Below are 22,039 nucleotides of genomic sequence, written 5' to 3' on the forward strand. Positions count from 1 at the left end.
TAGGATCATATCCCATTCGATCACACCCTTAACGGGAATATTGCTTGCTCAATTCAATTGACATTATACCAACTATTTGGAAACTGAAATTAATTTGAGAATTAACCAAAATCAATCCACTTATTATTGTGTGTTGAATGGTCTTTCTCATGTGAAACAATTTGTAATGGAACATATATGTATATATGATAATCTCTTAACAATTTTCTACAACAGATATGCACCATCAAAATTTGGAATTAGTAATGCTATGCCTTCACCACTACATATCTCATTAGTAAACGTATCTTCTGTGAGGAATGGTTCAGTCCAAAAATCGCTGCTGAATTCTTCGTATGATACCAATGGAGGAACAGATTCTTCTTTTGATAAGGAACTATCCATGGTTGATAGTGAAACAATAGAGGTAAGGGAATAGTTGTCTCCTTCTGAGGTACTTTCCCTGGACATGGCCAATGAGCTTTCTAAAATATAAGGGAAGTCATCACCAACATCAGCATAAGGGCTTTCAGATTTTTCACATTGATGAGTCTCATTTGAATTTACTTCAATACTATAGCCTGGCTTGGACTTCAACTTTGATGTAGTGATCTCATTGCTTTTTATCTTCTTAAGATGGCCATGCCAATAGTTCTTGACCTCATTGTCTGTTCTTCCAGGAAGCTTTTCAGCAATCAAGGACCATCTGTAAAGTTAGAGGCACTAAGTTAAAGTTAGATACTAATTAACATTTATATCTAGTAGGAAAGAAAATTATCTAAGCAACTTTACATTAATTATTAAAGATGGCTTATAGTCAATCAATAGCTAGTACATATATATATATAGTCAGGTTTAGATTAAGTTTAAGTTGAGTTTTAATATTAATTTACTTAGCTTCCAAAGGATTAAAATCTCATTCATTCTTCAAGTTGATGACTCACACAGTACACACAAGAAAAAGGTACAAGACAGGAATGCAAGAGAAAAATGAAAGAGCAAGTTAAAGTGTAAAAAAAATGATCACGTGTTCTGAATCTTCTGATTGTTTGATTCAATCGTTTCAATTCGATTAGATAGAACTCATCCAAAGGATATTTAAAAGGTATAATAAATTTATGAAAGAAAAACACACTCGATTGGTTTTCTTTAGGAATCTGAGACTTATATCTCAAAATCAGTAATAACGTAATATGCAAGGGTTGAAACGCAGAATAGAAATTTAAGCTATACTAGTGTGTATATGATGTTCTCGTTCCAAGGACACTTGAAATTTGAGATTCATATAAAATAAATAAGTAAATAAATTATAGCTATATAAACTATCAAACTTTGAATAAATTCTCAAAATTGCAAAATTATACTTATTTCCAAATTCTTGGTGTAATTTGATGATTATTTTTTCTTCCTCTAGGGTGTAGTTCCCGTGTTTTAGATTTGGTCTCAAGTAATTCAACCAACGAAGTCTGCAACTTTTCCCACACCTTGCTAAACCTGTAACAAAACAGCGCTGAAACCTCATCAACATGTTTATAAATCACCAATTAACTGCGTTTAAGAGTAATCAATCTCATATATTTTATTTATTGATATCAATAATCAAAGTGAAACCGAAAATAAGTCGTATAAACTAAGCATATTGATCATCATCATCGTATAAATGTGATTAGTTAATATTGAATCAAACTTTCGGGTTATCTTGCAGTACGTGTTGGACATTTCTAGTATTTACTTTGGAGATTAAACCAAATGTTCCATTAATCCTTACAAATAATACCTGCAAACTTGGGGAGTTGACGCCAATTAGAGTGACCATGTCTCTTAACATAAGCTGTTAACTTCTCATCTTCTTCTCTACTCCATGCACCTTTCTTGAGTCCATTTTTGTCATAGAAAGGAGCTCTTACCATTTTTGTTTATTGCAAATCCGAGAAAACTAAGCACACAACTCAAAGCACCATATTTAGAATTTCTCAGCCTTTTATACTATTTATAGGGAATTATAAATCAAAACGCGTGCCATCTACCGATACAGATAGTTCCATTCATTTAAGACTGAAACCGATCAAAGTCTGCGCATAAGTATTTGTTTACCATCATTTTTTATTTCGAAAAAGAGCTTGCTGGCCTATTTCTGATGTCATATATTGAGAAATTACAATGTTAAAATTAATTTGAATGCAGCCAAGGGTTTGATTGTTGGATAATCATCATGTGTGTGCGTAAGTAATTACTTAAAGTCAGAAGTCAGAATGCATTTACAATTTTGCCAATGTCAGAATCTTAGCTTAAATAATTATATAATTATGCTTTGTTAGATTGAATGGATCATAAATTAATTGAAATACGTATAAACTAACTAAATTATCACTTGACTGTAATTAAAATAATAATAAAAATAGACGGAGAGAGACAAAGTTGATTATTTAGAATTTTATTAATGAGTTTTTATTGATGACTTGCTGATGCAAGTTAAGTTGTATAATATGACCTGAGCCTGGTTTAAATGGGAATGTATATCCTCCCAGTTTGAACTCATTACATTTATCACTTTCTTGGTCTAAGACATATTCAAATTACCACCTGTATTGGATACAACACAGTGGTAATCTAACTTTCTCTACAAATATTCAATCAAATATATATATTTTTTAACAGCTAAAGACAAATTATATTAACAATAGGACGCAAGATGTGCCCCATACAGAAGCCAAAGGCCATTACATCATATGCTATAATTAATCCCTAATCTGCATGTTAAATACATATAACATTTCAAATCAGAGAACAATATATAACAGAAGAAAATTTCGCTACAGCTTCCGAGATCCCAACCTCTTGCAAAAAGCAGCCACTCCTATCAATCAAATATATTAAATCGTGCTTAACAAAATGATCAACCTGAACAATTATATTGCACATTAATCCTATTTCTTTCCTTGGCCCAACTTGCTAGCTGTAAAGTTCACATTTATATACACTAGAAAATTTTCAAGGTACGAAGACATCTCGCCTTTGACTTAAAAAAAAAAAAAAGACTTCTCGCCTCCATTAAAGATGGGAAGGATAAATTGTTCTAAATGGGTCACGAAGTTTTCGTGATTTGAGGAACATGCCAAGTGCCAACACACAGAAGAAAAAAAAAGGGACAACAACAATGTAGTATATAATTAATAAAGCTAAAAACCAAGACAAAGTAAAAAATGAAAGTGATTAAGAGGAGTAGAAAATAACACCCCAACTATATATTACGTGGTTCAACCAATTAGTGCGGCCTACAAGTTATATCTAGGAGAGAGAGAGAAAGAGCAATCTGCACTATGCTTTGGTGATCAATCAAAAGATTACAACATGCCTTATTACCTTGGCCTTCTTTGCACTTTCATGCCTTTTCTATGGGGGTTTTTAGAAAAATTGAGGTAAAAGTAAATATAAATAATACTTTTATTATAGAAACATAACAAATTTTACACCAGTTTTTAAAATTGATGTAGAAATTCATGTATTACACCATTTTAAAAATCATCATGGAAAACGATAAATTTTATACCGTAATAAATTTCATGATGATTAAAAATCGTCATGAAAGATCATAAATAATTATCATAAAATAACTTTATTTGTAGTATTGTCCACATCCAAGTCTAACACTTACCTTATTTGATCTTCCTTGTAACTTGTAAGAGCTCTCCAATTTTCTACCTATTTTCAGAAAACAAATACAATCAAAACCCTAGTGACTATGCATGATGCAGTGTCACTATTATCATGGGACTAAACAAGGGTTTCAAAAACTTGTTGATTTGTAAGAATGTCAAGAGATTGAGATAAACATTCATCTACTTGTTAATTTGTAAGAATACGAGGTTGAGAAACTAAAAAAACTTCAATTTTTAATTTAATAATAATCTTTCGCCTTTTGAGTACATATGTTTTCTCTATATATAAGAGAAATAGAATTTCCTAGAATCCAAATAAAAGGAAACAAGGAAAAGTAATAATATATTCACACTATCACTAATTAATAACTTTAAAGCATCAATGAACATGAACAAGGAATTGAGATTATTGAAGGTTCAATATAAGTTTCAAGGAAGTCCGTGTTACCATGAATTAATTTAAAATCTTTCAATATTGAGATTTCGAATCACATGCAAGTTATAGTTTTCTGCACCTCTAAGTTGCTTCCTGCACTTCTTTTTTGGTTTTCGAAATGACAATTTCAGAATGTAAAATTACATTTTGGATTGATAACAGATTTTGGTTTCCAAATTGACCAATCCGTAAAACAAAATAAATATTCTGAAAAGGGTGTAAGAAACAACTTGGAGGTACAGGAAGCAACAGCCTGCAAGTTAATATGTTGAAAGAAGCCTGGGCTCGCAGCCCACTTGCTGGACCTTTTACTCGAAAAGCTACAATCGGCCTAATTTATTCTAATCCACTAGAAGCCTTCGTAACATTTTTCTACACGTTATTGTTTCAAGATTTACTGTTATCCTAAAAATCCTAATAATTAATCCCAATCTATTTCTTAGCTCGGAAATTATCATTAAAAAAATTCAATTTGAATAAATTTTTATAGAAAAGAATAAAGTAAATTTCTTGTATAAATTAAAATTAATTTATTATAATTTTTTAAATGCTTCCTCATGATAGAAGAAGGATGATGCAATAATAGAAGAATTAATAAAAGGATAGTTCTGTTTGCTATCCTAAATCAAGGATTTCTAATCGGTTTTCTAGTTTGACTGGTTAATTTGATCCAATTTTTAGAACACTGCTTATAACTCACTTTAAGCAAATAATACTATATGATTTTTTGCATTATTTCTTGTGTCCTTCGTAAACACTATTCTCTTTGTTTCTTTTTATTTTTCTTTTAAGATTATTAAAAAACTTAAGAAATATAATAAATTTTCTTGATTTTAATAAAATAGTTATGAATTTTTTTTTACTTTTATCCCTTTCTTTCTCCACTCCACAATAAATACATAAATAAATAAATTAAATATTATAAAACAAGTGAATGTATAATTAATAAAATAGTAATTAATATAATTTTAAATTTGATAAATAACAACAAAAATTCTTAAAAAATCTGACAATTAAAAAGGATCGGACATATTACTATGCAATTCACTGAGTTTCTAAAAATGTAATGCAAGCAATTGTATTCCAATCTTCCTCCGAAATCCGAGTACCTTCTTAATTCACTTTTGTCATGGAATGGGATTCTCACAATCGTTCTACAAAATCCAAATCTCACTTTTCGCTTTTGTGTCATGCGTGTCTCATTTTCTGTTTTTGTAATAATTAAAGCAATAGCTCAAAAATCATAAAAAAAAAACAAAACAAAAGCAATACTCCATAAAATAATTAATAAATAAGGTAAACGCTACCTTTTTAATTTTGTGTCATTTTTCTATTAACGTACGTAATGTAGGCAATTGACTGATGAATACATGAGATTTTTTATCCAAATAATACAAATAAATTAATTAGTTATCTAAATAATACATTCAAAATATTATTTACATGAATATACAAAAATACTATTTAAGGTACAAAAAATAATTTTCCTAACAACCGATTTCTAAATGTGGAATTTTTTAATTTTTTAAAACCGTTTTTTTATAAAAAAAAAAATCAGTTAAGAAATCAGTTTTTTCTTAAATGATTTTTTAAAAAATGTTTTAGAAATATTTAATTTCTTAATTTTTTTATTTTTTATTAAATTATATATTAATTTTTTATATAAAAATAAAATTTTAATTTGCATATGTTGTTGTTAATTTTTTTATTAAAATTTTGTTTGAAATTTTTTATAAATTTTTCTATCACGTTTTCAATTCCTTCCTATGAAATAACATACATGTAGAATCTTTGTTGTTATTATGGAAATAAAACAATTATTTTTTAAATAATACATTTATAAAATAAGTGACATAATCACATAATTTGAAACCAACTTTAATGTAGATAATTTGCATGATTGAAGAGGAAAAAAATAAAGAAAACTTAGATAAATAACTTAGGGACTAACATGATTAAAGTATATAATCTTTACAAAATGTGACAACTAATTTGCGCAAGAATTTCATCTCGAATGAAACCCAAAAGTTGATTTCAATTTAATCAGAAATTTGGTATTAAATTTTAAGTAGATGGAAAAATTTCTCACATCATCATCACGTTTGAGCTACATATAGTCATATTCAACACAATCATCACCTACATAAATTGATTGACAGTAAAAAAAATCAAGTAAAATTCTACAACTTCCATTGACGTCAAAAAATATTTTTCTCAAGACATCAAGCGACATGTTCTCACTTATTGTAATCCTTTCATATGATGGAATCATATCACCATCGCAATACATAAGAGTAGATCCACTCTCTATGTTTTAAGTAATATAGTGAATATCAGACAAAGGTGTTGAGTTGCATATAATCTCTATTACTATTTATATTAGGTGACAATTGTTCTCCTGTGACTCATGTCAACGAATGAGATCGCGCCAACAATATAAACTATTTAGATTGCGTTTTATTACAGTTGATTTGCGTAATTCAAAAAATGCAATGTTTAATCAAACTCTCTCGTAAAAAGCATCCTTTAGTCATATAGTCTAAAAAAACAATATGAAGTCAAGTTGTTTGGAAAAAAGCAATATAAGACCAAATCATCTCAAAAAAATGAAATGGTCAGTATTCAATCAATTAAAGAGAGCAAATTAACATTCATAGTACACAAAATAATATTATTTTCAGTTTAAACAAAACATAAATATAGACCATTAATAACACAATTTTTTTTAAAAAAATACTAAAACAATTAAAAATCAATTCAGATTTCGTAACTTGGCTTTAAAAAATGAAAATAAAGGAACGTTTAAAAATTGATTTTCCAAAAACTTATTTCTAAACCTATATAAAAAAGTAATTAAGAAATTAGTTTTTAGATAACCGATTTTTTAACTCAAAAAAAAGAGAAATCGATTTAGAAGAATCTTAAATAATATTTTATATTATTTATATATATATAATATAATAAATAATTAACCTATTTGTATTATTTAGGTACAAAATTCTGAATACGTACACCAGCTGATTTTAAAAGTTTAATTTGACCAAAACGTGTTTCGTGCTCTAAAATATTTTTGGACTGGTAAATGATGTTGATTAAACATAAAAAGTTAATTTCCTCGTGTCGAAATACTGAAGTATCTTTGTCAAACAATTCGTACTAACCTTCTTTTCTGACAACTGACAACTGTTTTGAAAGAATAGCGCCTTCCGAGAAGAAGGAGAAAAGACTTGGAATCTCAAAGTCAAGGTCAAGCTGCTCCGTGCTATATGTCAATATCACTTGAATTCACTTTCTTTTTTATTTTATTTTAAGTATCAACCTTTTATTATTGAAAATTTGAAATGGGAGTTGTGTAACCATCAAGTTTTCTACAGTTATAAATCAATAATTAATATCGTTCTGATTATGATCAGTTCTCAAATACGACCAGAGGGTGACATTATTTAACTTGTTTCTTCGCTGCTAATCACAAATTAAATAAATTATTATATGAACAAGCTTGTTATTTTCTGATAAAAATATATAAGACATAGAAAAGGTCCCGTGGTGGTGCTGAGCAGCATCTTATGATTTCAAGATTTCCTTATTCAGGATTATAATATGGGTCATGTGAAAAAACGGATTATAATAAGGGAATTAATTATTTTGTCAGCATTTAGGGTTTTCAATTACCTGTATTTGGTAACAAAGGCTAGGCAACCAGCATTGACTAGCAATTAAAGAATGAAATTAGGGCGGAGTTGGATGCAATTTATTCATTATATTTAGTTTAATTAATTTTCTTAAGAATGAAAACATTACATCCAAATATAAAAATAAAATTACATCCAACCTGTCATTTCATTTGGCACACAATAATAATTCAGTCTATTTAGAGAACATGTAATAAAATTATGTTTTAGGGTTATTTTTTTTTTACTCAACGGTGTTCTAGATTTATTTAATAGAAGGATCCAATCCTGTTTATATTTTATTCTTTAAAGTACACTTTTACATCGTGGGTCTTAACAAGTGATCGTCTTCTACTGTATTATGACCGTGTGAAATTAAATCCAAAGAACTGATCTGACTTTCCAAGCTTTTACACTGGGACGAGAATTTTCTTCTAATAAAACGTGTGCAGAGAATATAATGCAAAATAGACATTATCCATATCTCCAACATATTCTTTTATCTTAATGGTTAATTAACCAGCTCGTGGTCTCAAAAGTCTTGCTGATTTAATCTTTAGTTATAGTTGAAATATGTATGTACTGTGTTGTCCAAGTGTTGAATAAAAACAACCAGCAGGTCCAATGTGAACAAACTATGCTTCTAGCATAAATTTTAAAGGGTGAAAAAAATGCTACTCCTTTGAATAAGGTAGTTAATAGTATATAATAGTCTGCAAGTGATGTCTTTTGAATAATTCTTTGAAAGCGCTTAACGGAGAACATTCTAAACTGCATCAGCATATATATCTTAATAATTAAAATTTGTATGAAAATAAAATCACTAGCTACTACAAAAACGAATCTTCTTAACGCATGATATCTTGAACTTCTAAAAAAATAATTGAGCACGAAAACTATTATTAACTGTTAGTTATGAAACTATACTTAAAATTTAAGCTTAAATATAAATTTAGTTTCTATAAGTTTGTGATTTTAATTTTATTGTTTGTTAGTTTTTTATATTTATTTTTAGTTCTATACCTATAAGTTTGAGTTTTAAATTTAGTATTAAAGCGTGAAATTACAGAATTAAAAATGAAAAAAAAATCTTAAAAAAATTAAAATTGAAAAAACACAAATTTATAATAACTAAAAATAAATAAAAATTTGCATTGACTAATATTGAAAAAAAAAAACTTACGTATTGTGGGCTTTTTGGGTCCACCAACATTTTTTTTTGTTTTTTTTTATTTTTTCCAATACGAAGACATAGGGGTGTATTGAATTAAAATTTTAAAAGACCATTTTGATATAAAAAGTATTATAAATTTTAAAGATTACTTATAAAGAGTATGCCTTCTTTACAAGACTTTTATGATAGTTTAAATTTTAATAGATTTATATCATAAGAATTTAAAAAATTTAAAAGTTGAAAGAACTTTATAGATTTATAAGATTTTAAGGATTTCTCTGAATTTTTAAAAACATATTTAAAATTAAAAGGGTTAGTGAAAAAAGTAATAAGAAATTATGAGATTTGGATAAAAAAGTAAAATTAATATAATGTTTTTATTTTTAAATAGCTAAATTGATTTTAGCTTTAAGTCTTCCTATACTAATCCTTCTTGTAATAACATCTTCTCATTCTCACCCTTTTGATTTGAACAATAAATTTACAATTGTACATTGATTTTCTGATTTTTTTAATTACTATAATTATTTATGATGAATCCAATGACATGTTTAAATGTGTGTAATAATAAACATACTAAAATGGAATGATAAGGATGAAAATTTCATAGGAGGATTGCTGAGTTATGAGAAAGACAAAATAAAAGGTGATAGTCACGAAAACATTGTGTTGAGTAGGTGATGAACCTAAGAAAAACATGATTAGCCTTGACACATAAGATAAATAGTAATTCAATTTAGAAAATAAATAGAAAAGTGTAAAGGAGAGAAATATATTTGATATTTTTTTGTTTTAAAAAAATAAAAAATATATATATGACACACAAATCTTAAAAAATATTATTTTTTGACAACTATTCGGTAACTCTTTCAATTGAGTAGATCTTATTTTTATGTTGAGTATTGTAAAGAAAAGAAAATATGTGTGATGAAAAAAAAAAGGTCTAATAAGTGATAGAAAAAACAAAAAAAGAGTCTAACGAAATTTTAAGGGTTTGAATGTGATTGTTTGATAGATGTTTTGTATTAAAAAGTCAAATGAAATTCATCTTTCAAAAAATTCATCAAAATTTATATATTTTTTAATATCAAGAAAACTTTTTTAAATTATAAAAAAACATAATTAAATACCATCAGATTTTGTTACACTCCATAAAAAATATAAATCTTCTTAATTGAATACCACAAAACTTATTTATATTATTTTTAAATCCTAATTTAATACCACAAGATTTTTTTGAATTTTTTTTTAATTCTTTAAAATCTTAATCAAATGAACTGACTTGAGATGTGATCTTAGTCTTGGCTTTGTTTGATCCTCTTTTTAATCAGGGTATATACGTTAACGTCAATTTTCTAGCGGAAGCTATTTTGCATCAGATGTTTCGCTGATGAAAAAAAATAGCCTCAAGCATTATGGTGCCATGTTCGACGCAAAGCTGACACTAATATATGTTTAGCGTTGGTTAATATTGCATTTTAGTGTCGCCTTCTGGCAGACACTAAAACGTGAAATTCTTGTAACGAAAAACACATTAATTTTATTCAAAATAAATTATAATAAGAAAGTTTACTAAAGCAATTTATATTTACATATAGGCGGGAAAAGTACCCTAAAGCAACTTCAATATACATACTTTATTTATATATATATACACTCTCGTTTAAACCCGACTAATACACACCTGCAATAAGTAACAATAATTATCATTATTCATGACTGTGTATAATAGTAGTAGTTACTCTCAAACTGAACAAGCACTATTTTTGTATATCAGAATATAAGCTAATAATACAAATGAGTTTGGCCCCACAGATCATCATATATTGGAGTAAAATATTCAGATTCTGCAACGGAGGGAGCAAGTAGTTCAGTTGGAACGTTGGAGGACATGCCAGCCACATATGGTTGTGTCCAAAAGTTGTCAACGGTTGCTTCTGCGTATGCATCGAAAAAGCCGCCAAAGTCATTATCCACAACAATACTTTCGCTGGTTGATTTATGCAGAGAATCAAGGGTGTTGCTATTGCTAGAACTTGTACTTTGAAAACAGCCATTGGTATCTTCTGAAACTATTGGTACATTATTAAAGGAAATGTCATCCAGTGTTAGCTCTTTCCAGAAACTTTCATTATTCATAGGATCAATGTATGAATCCAGAAAACCGAACTCATCATCATCTTCAAACACCAAATTTTCCATGCTGGCAGCAGTGGAAGGATCTGAAGTTATGTTGGAAAACTCGCTGCTGGTGGATGAAGCTGGCGATAATGATGAATTATCTGAAAACTGGGAAGAAGTAGCTGGAAGAGTAACAGTAACACCCTTGTTGGGAAGTACCTTATCCTTTGATTTGGAGGCTCTAGCTTCTTCCTTTGTGAGTGTGTTTTGTTGAGACCTCTTCTTGAGTGTGGTGTGCCAATGGTTCTTTATTTCGTTATCTGTTCTTCCTGGTAACTCAGCCGCAATGGTAGACCATCTGCAAATGAAGGATTAATGAATGATCATATTAACTTTCCAGTATTACAATGTTCTAGTTATTGACCCATTTCATATGGGAATTTATAAGTCTGTTTGAATTGATATAGGAAAGTGATAATATCTAAGTTTATACCTGTTACCAAGTTTTTTGTGCATTCTGATGATGAATTCTTCTTCTTGTTGAGTGAAGTTCCCTCTTTTGACATCAGGCCTTAGATAATTCATCCATCTCAATCTACAACTTTTCCCACATCTTGCCAGACCTAATTAAAAATCAATGCACCAAATAGAGAATTAATAAACTTTTTCTGCCATGATTATATATATTAAATCCTCACTAATTAATTGGCTTAATTATAATTTTGACAAGTGTTCAAGTATATATATACCTGCAAACCTGGGAAGTTGGCGCCAATTCCAGGAGCCATACCTAGTAACATATGCAATTAACTTCCTATCTTCCTCCAGTGTCCAAGTACCTTTCCTCATTCCACTTTTGTCACAAGATGGGGTTCTCACCATCTTTAATTGTGATAAACAAAGTAAACTTGAACTCTGAATGGTTTGAGTGTGTTATTTAGTGTTTGTGTTCCTCTTTTTGGTTCTGTCATTTGGTATGGTATGCAAGCGTGTGAGAGTAATAATGATTGTTTCTGTGTCTGACCAGTCACTTATTTATATGCTTCACGCGTTCACATTCAAAACGTGTTTCATGTTCGGTAGTATATATTTAAATCCGGTAAATAAAAGATTCTGCTGACTTCCCAAAAATAATGGTCTTTATATTCTGTGTTTCTTCTTGGCTTTCACATTACATTATTAATATATGGGGCCATGGGTATAGTAGATAGTGACATTATATATGTGACATTCTGTAGTGTGAACCGAAAACTTGAATGTGACTATACTACCTTTTCTTATGGGGATTAATCCTTCAATTCAATAATTTTTCATTAAAATAAGTAATAGTATTTGGTAAGAAGTACATTATGTTTTTTGTAATATAATTTCATTTTAAAAATTGATTTTACATTATTTCATTAAAAATGAATTATTCTATATATTTGTTAATTTCATTACAAAGCATAAATTAATTATTTTAAAATTAATTCTTTGATAAATCAATTCTTTTATTATTCTTTCCAAATTAATTTTATTAAAATATTTTTCAAACATATCCACAAACATTCTTTCATTAAAATATTTTTCAAACATGTTTTTCCTCTTTTTAATTTTTCAAACATATCGATCTATAACCATAGAAAATCATTTGACACTACAAAGCTCAAAGCAGAACATTTGCATTCAAGTTTTCGGTTCACACTACAGAGCGACAAAAGCATAAACGGATGTTAAATTGGAAACCAAACAAAAATAAATGGTTTACATTTAGTATCTATGTGGCAGACGCTAAACTAATGCAACAGGTGTAAGCTTTGTGGTAACCTCTAATTTATATAACGTTTAAAGTTTTGAAACATGCAATTATTAATAAATATAATTAAAATTTTGAATTTTATAAAACATATTAGGTAGCTTTTTAATTTTTTTTATGTAACTTAATGTATATGTGATTTCTTATTTATATTCAACTAATTTATCTTATAAGGAGATTTATTTTAAAGTAAAATGATATCTTCAATTATTACTTCTTATCTAAGATGGGGATCAAACACAAACCTTAATTAAAGAACCTAAGTAGTTTTCTTAATATTAATATACCTTTTTAATATTAATATACCTTTATCTCTAATTAGTTATGTTTTTCTCATTTATTATGCAGTAATAATTATTCCTACACTAAAGGATACTCCATAAAAAAATATAGAATGATTTATTGATTTTGTAAAACAATAATTAATTTAGAACATTTTTTAACTAAAACGTCATATAGTGGAACAAAGGGAATAGTATTAATAGTACTTTAAATTTAAAACCATAAAATGTTTTCTTCAACAAATCAGGGAACTTGTATATTTCTCCAATTATGCATACATACAACTGGTTTAATAGGATGCAGGCTTTATTAAGGGCCGGTACAGATAATTTTCAAGTCTATATTTGTCAATGTTTTCCATCCAAATAAACAAACTGGAATTGGTAAATTTCTCGTCTAGCGTTCATACTTACAAATTAATTGATCGTAGTTCGTACATGATGAGACAGGAATTAATTAGCCTCACGCCATGCCCACCGTCCTAACTGGTAGGCTTGTTTAATTATACAGAAAGGGACGAAATGTCCTTTTCTTTCCTGAGAAAATTTGTGGTGATCAAGGTAAGAATGAGAAAAAAATCTTGTTTATATTAATAAACTCACGGACTTGGTTAGTTCAAACTCATCAATGTGACATATATTGAGAAAATATCTACTAAAACAATTAATTATACATAAAAATAAAAATATGGTAATTCATTACTTATCTTCTAATCAAAACTAACAAAAATAAACAAATATTAGTAATGTAATACATTATATATATTTTTTTAGGGAAAGAGTTAAAGAGAGATGACATTCAATTCTAAATCTTTCATATTTAAAGAGTGCGCGCTTACAAAGATTTACTTATAACATGATACGATATCTTATACTTATTTCATTTCACCAACCCTTTATAATTTACTAATGCATTATCTAACATAATTTTTCTAAGAACTCTTTATTATTAATTGTAATTAATTATTAGAATTCATAAAATCTTATTCCCTATTTAACGAACTCTTATAATAAATGATATAAAAGTAACATAACGTATACAAACATAAGTCTTTAACAAATTAAATATACCTTGTAAATCTTACCAGGTTATCATAAATTAACATAAACCAAAAAAATCTAACATACTAAAATGAGTTAACAAAGTTGCAAAGGATAAACAATACAACGTAAAAGTATGAAATTAGGGTCATGTCATATATATATATATAAAGCTTAAAATGATTGATAAATATGTCATTTTAAGTTTAAAAAATTAACAATCATATATACTGAATCACGGAAGAAAAAATATTTTAAGAAAACCTTATTTTACTAACTTAAATGAATTTCAGCAAAAGGACTACTATCCATTTTGGAGCTTCACAGTTCACACCTTAACTTCAAGAAACCTAGTTCACACAGTTACACTTTGTTTTCGATTATGAAATAGTAGATTAAACAAAGGATATATATATATATATATATATATATATATATATATATATATATATATATATATATATATATATATATATATATAAATTTCAATAAACTGTTTGCTTTTATTTAAAATATGTAAAATTTTATGTTTTTATGAAAAGTATCACTTGATCTTAATAGATATATTTCTAATACTTTAATACTAGGGTGTGTATAATTATATCATGAGAAAATGTTTCCTTTCATTTTTTTATCAGCATACTCAGTTACTCACGACGTACGTTACAAGTAGTGAGCTAATCACTAGCTAGATTGCAATTGGTGGTCGTTTTGTCAGTTTGTGGAAACACCAAAGAAGAATAATTCAGACATTGACCAGCATGAAGATTCCCCTGCTGCGATTATAATATAGATTTATCCTGCTAGTATTTAATTATGATTTATGATTTGTCGTTTATTTCAAATTATCATGTGCAAATTGATATAGTCAGGAGTAGACATTTTTTTTTCTTTCAATTTCATGGAGAATTGGAGGTCAAGTTATGGATTCTCATAATATTACTCAGAATATTAAAAAAAATAAGGTTTCTTTTCCAGAATTTAAAAATACAATTGGTGTACTTGTAGAGCAGACTGTTTCTGTATTAACTAATTAACCAACTAGGTTTACATTTTCTACTTGACAAAACTTTATTGTTTTATATGTACAAGTTCTTGGTCAAAACTCATGTGTGACAGATATAGAAATATATATTTACTAAATAGTTTTCTTCGTCAGCAAATGATAAAATAGTAGAACAAAAATATGGTCAGAAAGGTATTACCCTCTCCTCATGTAAGAAAATTATGCAGCTCTTTTTTTAGTGTGGGATATGTCATATGTGAATCATGTTGGCTTTTGACTCATGAAATAATTGAAAGCGTGTATTCTCTCATATAGAATTCAACTTAACCATTTAGTTAACAAAAATGCAAACATATAATTTAAGCATACTTGACTCTGTAAAAGCCTCTGGTGTTGATAACTTGCCATATAATTAACACTTCTATATTTAACTTACCAATAGATCGAATTTAATTTTCATGCTTTTTCCCTCATTAATACAAACATATAATTTAAGTAGAATTGTCAACATACTTGTACTAATTAAGGTGGAATTTTCATTCTTGAGTAGTACTTTGCCTCAAGCCATCAATGCAAGTTTCAACAAGAGTATTGATATTCGTCCACCCTAATATGGGGTAGATCAGAGTTGAAAAAAAAAAGAGAGTCCCGAGAGAGTCACGACAGATACTTCTAATCACAAATTAAGTTAATTAATTATATGAGCAAGCCTTTTAATTTCTAATTAAAAAAATAGAAGACATACAACTGGAGGGTCCCGAGATGGTGCTGTGCATGCAGAAGCTTATGATATCAAGATTTCTTTATTCAGGACTATAATTATAATAAGGAATTATTTTGTCAGCAGTTTCCATGGGTTTCAATTGCCGTACCGGTAGCAATGTCAAGGCAACCAGCATTGACTTTCAATTAAAGGAAAGAAATTAGGGTTGTATTTACCCAGACCCTTTAATGAATAATGACAATATTCTAATTAACAATACTAGCTAGTGTCTTTAGATTTTTCATAGGAAAAATAAAATTAGTATCTTAAAAAAGTTAAGAACAGAGATGAGAACTTATTTATTTATGAGGACTAAACTTTTTTTTTCTTTTTGATAATTGACCAGAGCATTTTCATATATCACAGTTTTAAGACTGATACCTTAAATTGAGATAATGGTTAGAGGAAACCTTTTTAAAGTAAAATTTTTAGAATTTGAATCCGTATTAAAAATGTTTGCTTATGATTGTTATTCCGACGTATTACATATGGCCTAACCTAATTAATTAGTCCTTAGAAATATGCAATCATATTCATTACTTTTTAATGGTTAACAAGCTAGTGGGGTCACAAAAGTGTTACTTATTTATCACTAATTATAGATGAATTATGTTTGAATAAAAACAACTATGCCCAATCACACAGATGTGAACAATATTCTATATGCTGCTAGCACATATTTAAAGCGAACACAGCTCAAAAGGGTGTCTTTCTACACATATCTTTCATGTTTCCTCATTTATATTTGTGCTCTCCTTCAAATGTCCAAGATGGCGAGTGTCACTAATCCTTTAGTCTCTTCCACCAAGTTCACTATCACGCCAAATTTTGAGTAATAAGAATATATCATAAGAATAAGGTGAACTTTTATTATAATTTTATTGTTATATTTTCTGTAAATATTTGTTATTATTATTTGTGTATATTATTATTGTTGTTGTTATCTTTATTATATTATATTTGGTGTTGAAAAAGTATTAGATTAACTTTTTATAGTTAAAATGTTTGAAAAGTTACTTAAGTTTAGTGTTAACTTTTGTTAACTCATTGGCAAGTGTACCAATTAGTCACAAGTAGTAAAATACTCAAAAGTCCTAATGTCGAATCTACAACGACTTTGTTTATATTTAGATTGATGCAAACTCAATTTACAAGCAAGAGATAAGAAAATAAAATAATAGATAAAGAAAGATAGGAGATAAGATAAAGATTTAAAAAATATATAAAAAATTTAAAGATAAAAATAGAAGATAGAAAAGATAAAAGATTTAAATTAAAAGATGATAAAGATAAAAAATAGAAGATAAAAAAGATAAGATAAGAAAAGTAAAAGATAAGAAAAATAAAACATTAAGATGAAAATAAAGAAAGATAAATTGAGAATATGATAATGTTGAGACCTAACCTGCCTTATTTACCTAAGATGTATTATTTTAGATTTTTCTCTATTATCAATTTGATGAATTTTTTTCTACCCACATTTGTTAGAATACTTGTTCTTGATGTCTCACGATGTCAAGCCTATATTACCTATCTATCATTCAAATGTCTTTGCAAAGACTTTGTCTTATTTACCTAAGATGTATTATTTTAGATTTTTCTCTATCAATTTGGTGAATTTTTTTTCTACCCACATTTGTTAGAATACTTGTTTCTGATGTCTCACGATGCCAAACCTATCTTACCTATCTATCTTTCAAATGTCTTTCAAAGACTCAATAGATAAAATGCATGAAGTTCTAATTCTAGATGTTTGCTTTGATGCATGGACATAATGCAATCATTCTATGTCTAACAATGATTTTTATTAAGATATCCCTTCCTTTTAGTTTTATTAGAAATTACTCTCTATCGAGCGACTAATTCCTAAAACAGATGCATACAAAACCTTCTTTATTTTTCTATTAAGGATTATCCTCTGTCGAGCACCTAACTCTTAAAGATGATGAAAAGATGAATGATACATGAAATTAAAATAAGAAAGGATAATAGGAAAGAAAACACCTGTTTGCATTGATAAATATGAAGTGTACAATACATCTTTTGACTTTTTAGGTCTGTCAGACCCTAACTAAGGGTTTAGTCTCTCAAAGCCACAGGAGGCCTTACACTTGAAAACAGATATAGAAATTAATGGAGGAGAAGGGATGGAAAAAGGACATAAAAAGAAGGATTTCCCTTATTTGAGATGCTCAGACTTAGAATGTATTCATTAGAGAGCTGAGTCTCCGGAGTGGTGTGAGGTGGTGTGGGGTGGTATCTTTTCTCCTTAGCTTGACTTCCTTTTTTATAGTTGTTGGAGTGGACTTGGACCTGATGCTAAAAATCTTCCTTATTCATATTTTTTATATTTTCTGGATCTTTTTCTTTTTTAATCCCTTCTTTTCATATTTGCAAGTCATAAATAATAAAAATATCAATTCCTAACATTTAAACAAAAAATAACTGCTAAATAAATATTTTTAAAGATATTTTCAATATATTTTTATTATAAAAATAACTCATATTTAGCCGTTATCAGTTTTATGATGACAATCCTAAAAAGACTACATCATATCTTAAGTTATAGTTGTGTGTTTAAGGTATTATTTGCATCGTTGGAAAGCTTTCTGAAAAATTTACAATTCATTCATACACTTTAGAAACCAAAATTAGCTTTTATCTTAGAGAAAATCAGCTCCAAAAGTAAGTCACTTGATTATGAAAAATGCTCTAAGTCTCACATTGAGCAAGATAACCTCATGAACTCCTTTCTTCCCCTATATATAGAGGTGACCAACAAGCCTTATATGCGCCAAAAAATTAAGTGGGCTTAGTATTAACACAGGGTCCCTCATATTTAATATTTTTATATGAAAACTCAGGGAAATTTAGACGGCTTGAGATTCTTGTTAAGGAATTGTTTCATTTGAGGTTAGGGGGAATGGATTCTCTCCTTTTTTGTTGTTGTATGAGTGGTAATGAGTCATAAGTAGATTATATGATCTTAGGTTTATGAATATAGTAAGTTTATTTTCTTGGATGGGTTGTAAATACCCTAAAGTACTTTGTTTTATTATGATTTGGGTGAATTTGATTGTTGGATATTTTGATATTTTGTCATTTTGATATTCTTGAAATTGAATTTGATAATTGATGTTGGACGCACATGTTGATTTTTTAATAGAAAATGTTAACTTAGAACACCAAAACGTGTACTTAAATGATAAAAGTTGTAGCCCTAGATGTTATCTAGCTAAGGGATTTGATTTAACTCAAAAAATATTTATATAACTCTGGATATTATAATTTTAGTAAATAAAGGTTAAGTTGTTTGAATTATGCAATCAGTTTGTATATTTCTTAATTTTAAGTTTCTAAATGATTGAAAGGGATTTTGAGGTCAACATAGAAGTTGTATATAATTGTCTTATATTTCTAAATAGAAAACAATCAACTTAATAGGATTAGTACAACTATAGACATGATTATTATACTCTATAAATGTCACAGTAACGTAGGAGGAAAAATGAGTGTCTAGTATTAATATCATAATGAGTGGTAGTACGATGCATTACCTTTATACATATGATTTGACAAATGAAGTGATGGGATGATATTGTTGTGTAAATGAGTGAATATATCCATGATTAATATTGTGACTGAATGCATGATGTTCACGAGTATAAGAATCTCCAAGGGGTTTCAAAAATAAACCATATGCATATTGTCTATGAACTATGTATCATATTGTGCATATGTGTTTTGAAGTAAAAGACGATTATGAACCTAACTGGAGAGGTCATGAATCAGTTGACGTATGACTCTGACCTTGGGGGTACAACAGTTTGGAATATCTTTTAAGTTTATGTTGATCACATGCATCGAAGTATCCTTCCAAGGCCAGAATAATGCACTGCCAATAGTGTCATCTTGGTGAGAGTGATAGTGTTGGGTTGTGGCAATTCGTCGACTATATGGACTTTCGGTCTACATTCACAATGTTTTCCAAAATGATACCACATGCATATGAGTTTATGGGTCTAATGTGCATCACATTTTGTGTGTGACTTTATGTATGGAGTCTTTGATTTGGATAAGGCATGCTTGTGTTGTGGAACGTAATTGTTTATAAATATATCTTATATCTTTATGATTTCCTTAATATTTTAAATTTACTGTGAGATATATTTCACTCCCCGTCTGTTTGTCTTGTTTATGTTTAGACTTGAATGTTACCCATGTAGGCAAGTCTCTATAAGGTTATGATGATGATGCTACATGAGAGACTTAGATCTCCACTTTATATTACTATTAATTTTAGGGTTATGAATGCTCTCAAATAATGTAACATTGGGACACATGTTTTATTTATTTATTTATTTATCTAAAGATTAAATTAATGAGTAGTTTTTAATTTTACCATATTTTATTTAATATGATTTGTATAAACTTTGGAGCGCCAAGATTTGTTTAAGATGAAGTTACATTTTTTTTATTGATTTGTTTTCTTTAAGTTTACAAATATTTAGCATGTAATACTCTTACCGCGAAACAAGTTTTTTTTAATAAAAAAATTGATACACCCTTTCAATTAAATTCTACTCCGAACGTATATAGAAAACATTACAAATGTATGTGTCTTAAGGTAGAAGGGTGTTACAAGTTCCTCTCAAAAAGGTTGCTCTTAGTCAGTTAGGTGTCCCTCTAGTGAGATTTACTGAGTCCAAGTAGTACACATTCCCCAAGCTCTAAGGCATGCCTTTGAGCTGATAGGAATAGTACTCAATCATGTGTTCTATTACCAGGTTCAGTTAGACCCTATAACTCACATGCCTTTATTATTGTCCTGAGTTGACTAGGTGTCCCTCTGGTAGGACCTATCGAGATCGTGTAATACTCATTCAATCAATATCATTTGAGTAATGTAGTTATCATACCAATTAAAACACATTAAATTTGTCACATCATTACGGCTAGTTATTATGAGTTTGCCTAGAGTTAACCAAAGATCAAGTCTCTCCCTAGTTGTTGATTTGCGCCTTAAGGAGATGCGATGTTGTGGTCTATAGGGTTGCAACCCTTGGATTGCTAGGGTTCCATAGCGCCTATAAATTAAAAGGACAAATCCCGTAACACTTTTCACTTTCACCTGTCTTTCCTTCTCTGTATTCACTTGCTAGTCTTCTTCTCTAGTTAGCTCATTCTTTCTCGAGTGACTTCTAGTGAGCTCTTTCTTTCTAGTGAGCTTTCACTTGTTGCTAGTTAGTGTCTTTCTTCCCCCCCCCCTTCTATAACCTTTTCCAGGCAAATTTCCCGTTATGGGTTACTTTTTGAAACATATTCCCGAAATGAGTTTATTTCTAAAGTAATTCCTGCATGGTGTTGTTTTTTACGTAACATGCAACTTGCAGGAGCCATTGGCGAGTTTGGCGTTGAGGTGACAGTTGGCACTGGTCTCGCCAGTGATGCTAGCGATTTTAGGTAGGTTGGACTCGCCAGTTTGACTGGCGAGTTTAGGTAGGGGAGTTCTGAAGGTTGCAGGCATGCAGAGGCCATTTCTGAGAGTGCAGACTGAGCAGCGCGCAGAGGAGCAGGGAATCGCCAGGCAAACTGGCGATTTGCTTGAGGTGCATAAATCGCCAACCCCAACAGCGATTTCAGTTGCTTAAATCCTCCCCTCCCCCGTAGACCATCCACGCAAAAAAAAATGCAGAAAAGAAAAAGGAAGTTGTTGTTGGTATTCGTGTCTCGTAGACCATCCACGCATGAAAGAAGAAGGAAGTTGTTGTTGGTGTTCGTGTTTGAGCAAGCTTTCCCCCCGAAACAAATCCATTTGCAGTTTTTTCACTTAGTAAGTTTGTTTAATTATTTTTTATTTTATTTGTATTCTGATGATAATTAGTAATATATGTTATTAGTTTTCTATCTTAAGTTAGTTTTAGTTTGAAATGATAAATTAAGTTTAGTTTGATAATTATAGTTTTGTACAGTAGGTTTATTTTTAGTTTTAAATGATATTAGGTTTAGGTTTAGTTTTAGTTAAATATATTTAAATTTTCTATGCTAATTTAGGTTTATATGGTACATTGTATAATTTTTTTATGGTAGATTACGTTAGATTAGTTTTCTAT

The 22,039-nt window shown here is 28.9% G+C and overlaps 2 protein-coding genes across 2 annotated transcripts; both read right to left on the minus strand.

Moving 5' to 3' along the window:
* Positions 1-1,919, minus strand: LOC114414254 (transcription factor MYB30-like). Its single transcript, XM_028378553.1, has 3 exons — positions 1,757-1,919; positions 1,344-1,473; positions 1-685 (listed from the first exon to the last, which is right to left on the minus strand). Exons 1-3 carry the CDS (start codon positions 1,887-1,889, stop codon positions 208-210), a joined length of 741 nt encoding a protein of 246 aa, XP_028234354.1. The 5' UTR covers positions 1,890-1,919; the 3' UTR covers positions 1-207.
* An 8,613-nt stretch (positions 1,920-10,532) lies between these two features.
* LOC114417270 (transcription factor MYB30-like) lies at positions 10,533-12,040 on the minus strand. The gene is made up of 3 exons (XM_028382412.1): positions 11,790-12,040; positions 11,534-11,663; positions 10,533-11,398 (listed from the first exon to the last, which is right to left on the minus strand). The coding sequence occupies exons 1-3, from the start codon at positions 11,920-11,922 to the stop codon at positions 10,705-10,707; spliced, it is 957 nt and encodes a 318-aa protein (XP_028238213.1). The 5' UTR covers positions 11,923-12,040; the 3' UTR covers positions 10,533-10,704.
* Positions 12,041-22,039: the final 9,999 nt, after the last annotated feature.

Source organism: Glycine soja, chromosome 6 (genome assembly GCF_004193775.1).
Source record: "Glycine soja cultivar W05 chromosome 6, ASM419377v2, whole genome shotgun sequence".
Classification (NCBI taxonomy): domain Eukaryota; kingdom Viridiplantae; phylum Streptophyta; class Magnoliopsida; order Fabales; family Fabaceae; genus Glycine; species Glycine soja.

Excerpts from the sequence above, each read along its gene's own strand:
- LOC114414254 (XM_028378553.1), bottom strand. The coding sequence starts at position 1,889 with ATGGTAAGAGCTCCTTTCTATGACAAAAATGGACTCAAGAAAGGTGCA. Across the intron at positions 1,474-1,756 it reads TCAACTCCCCAAGTTTGCAG|GTTTAGCAAGGTGTGGGAAA; the intron begins GTATTATTTGTA and ends GTTTTGTTACAG. Across the intron at positions 686-1,343 it reads CACCAAGAATTTGGAAATAA|ATGGTCCTTGATTGCTGAAA; the intron begins GTATAATTTTGC and ends CTAACTTTACAG.
- LOC114417270 (XM_028382412.1), bottom strand. The coding sequence starts at position 11,922 with ATGGTGAGAACCCCATCTTGTGACAAAAGTGGAATGAGGAAAGGTACT. Across the intron at positions 11,664-11,789 it reads CCAACTTCCCAGGTTTGCAG|GTCTGGCAAGATGTGGGAAA; the intron begins GTATATATATAC and ends ATTTTTAATTAG. Across the intron at positions 11,399-11,533 it reads CACAAAAAACTTGGTAACAG|ATGGTCTACCATTGCGGCTG; the intron begins GTATAAACTTAG and ends CTTCATTTGCAG.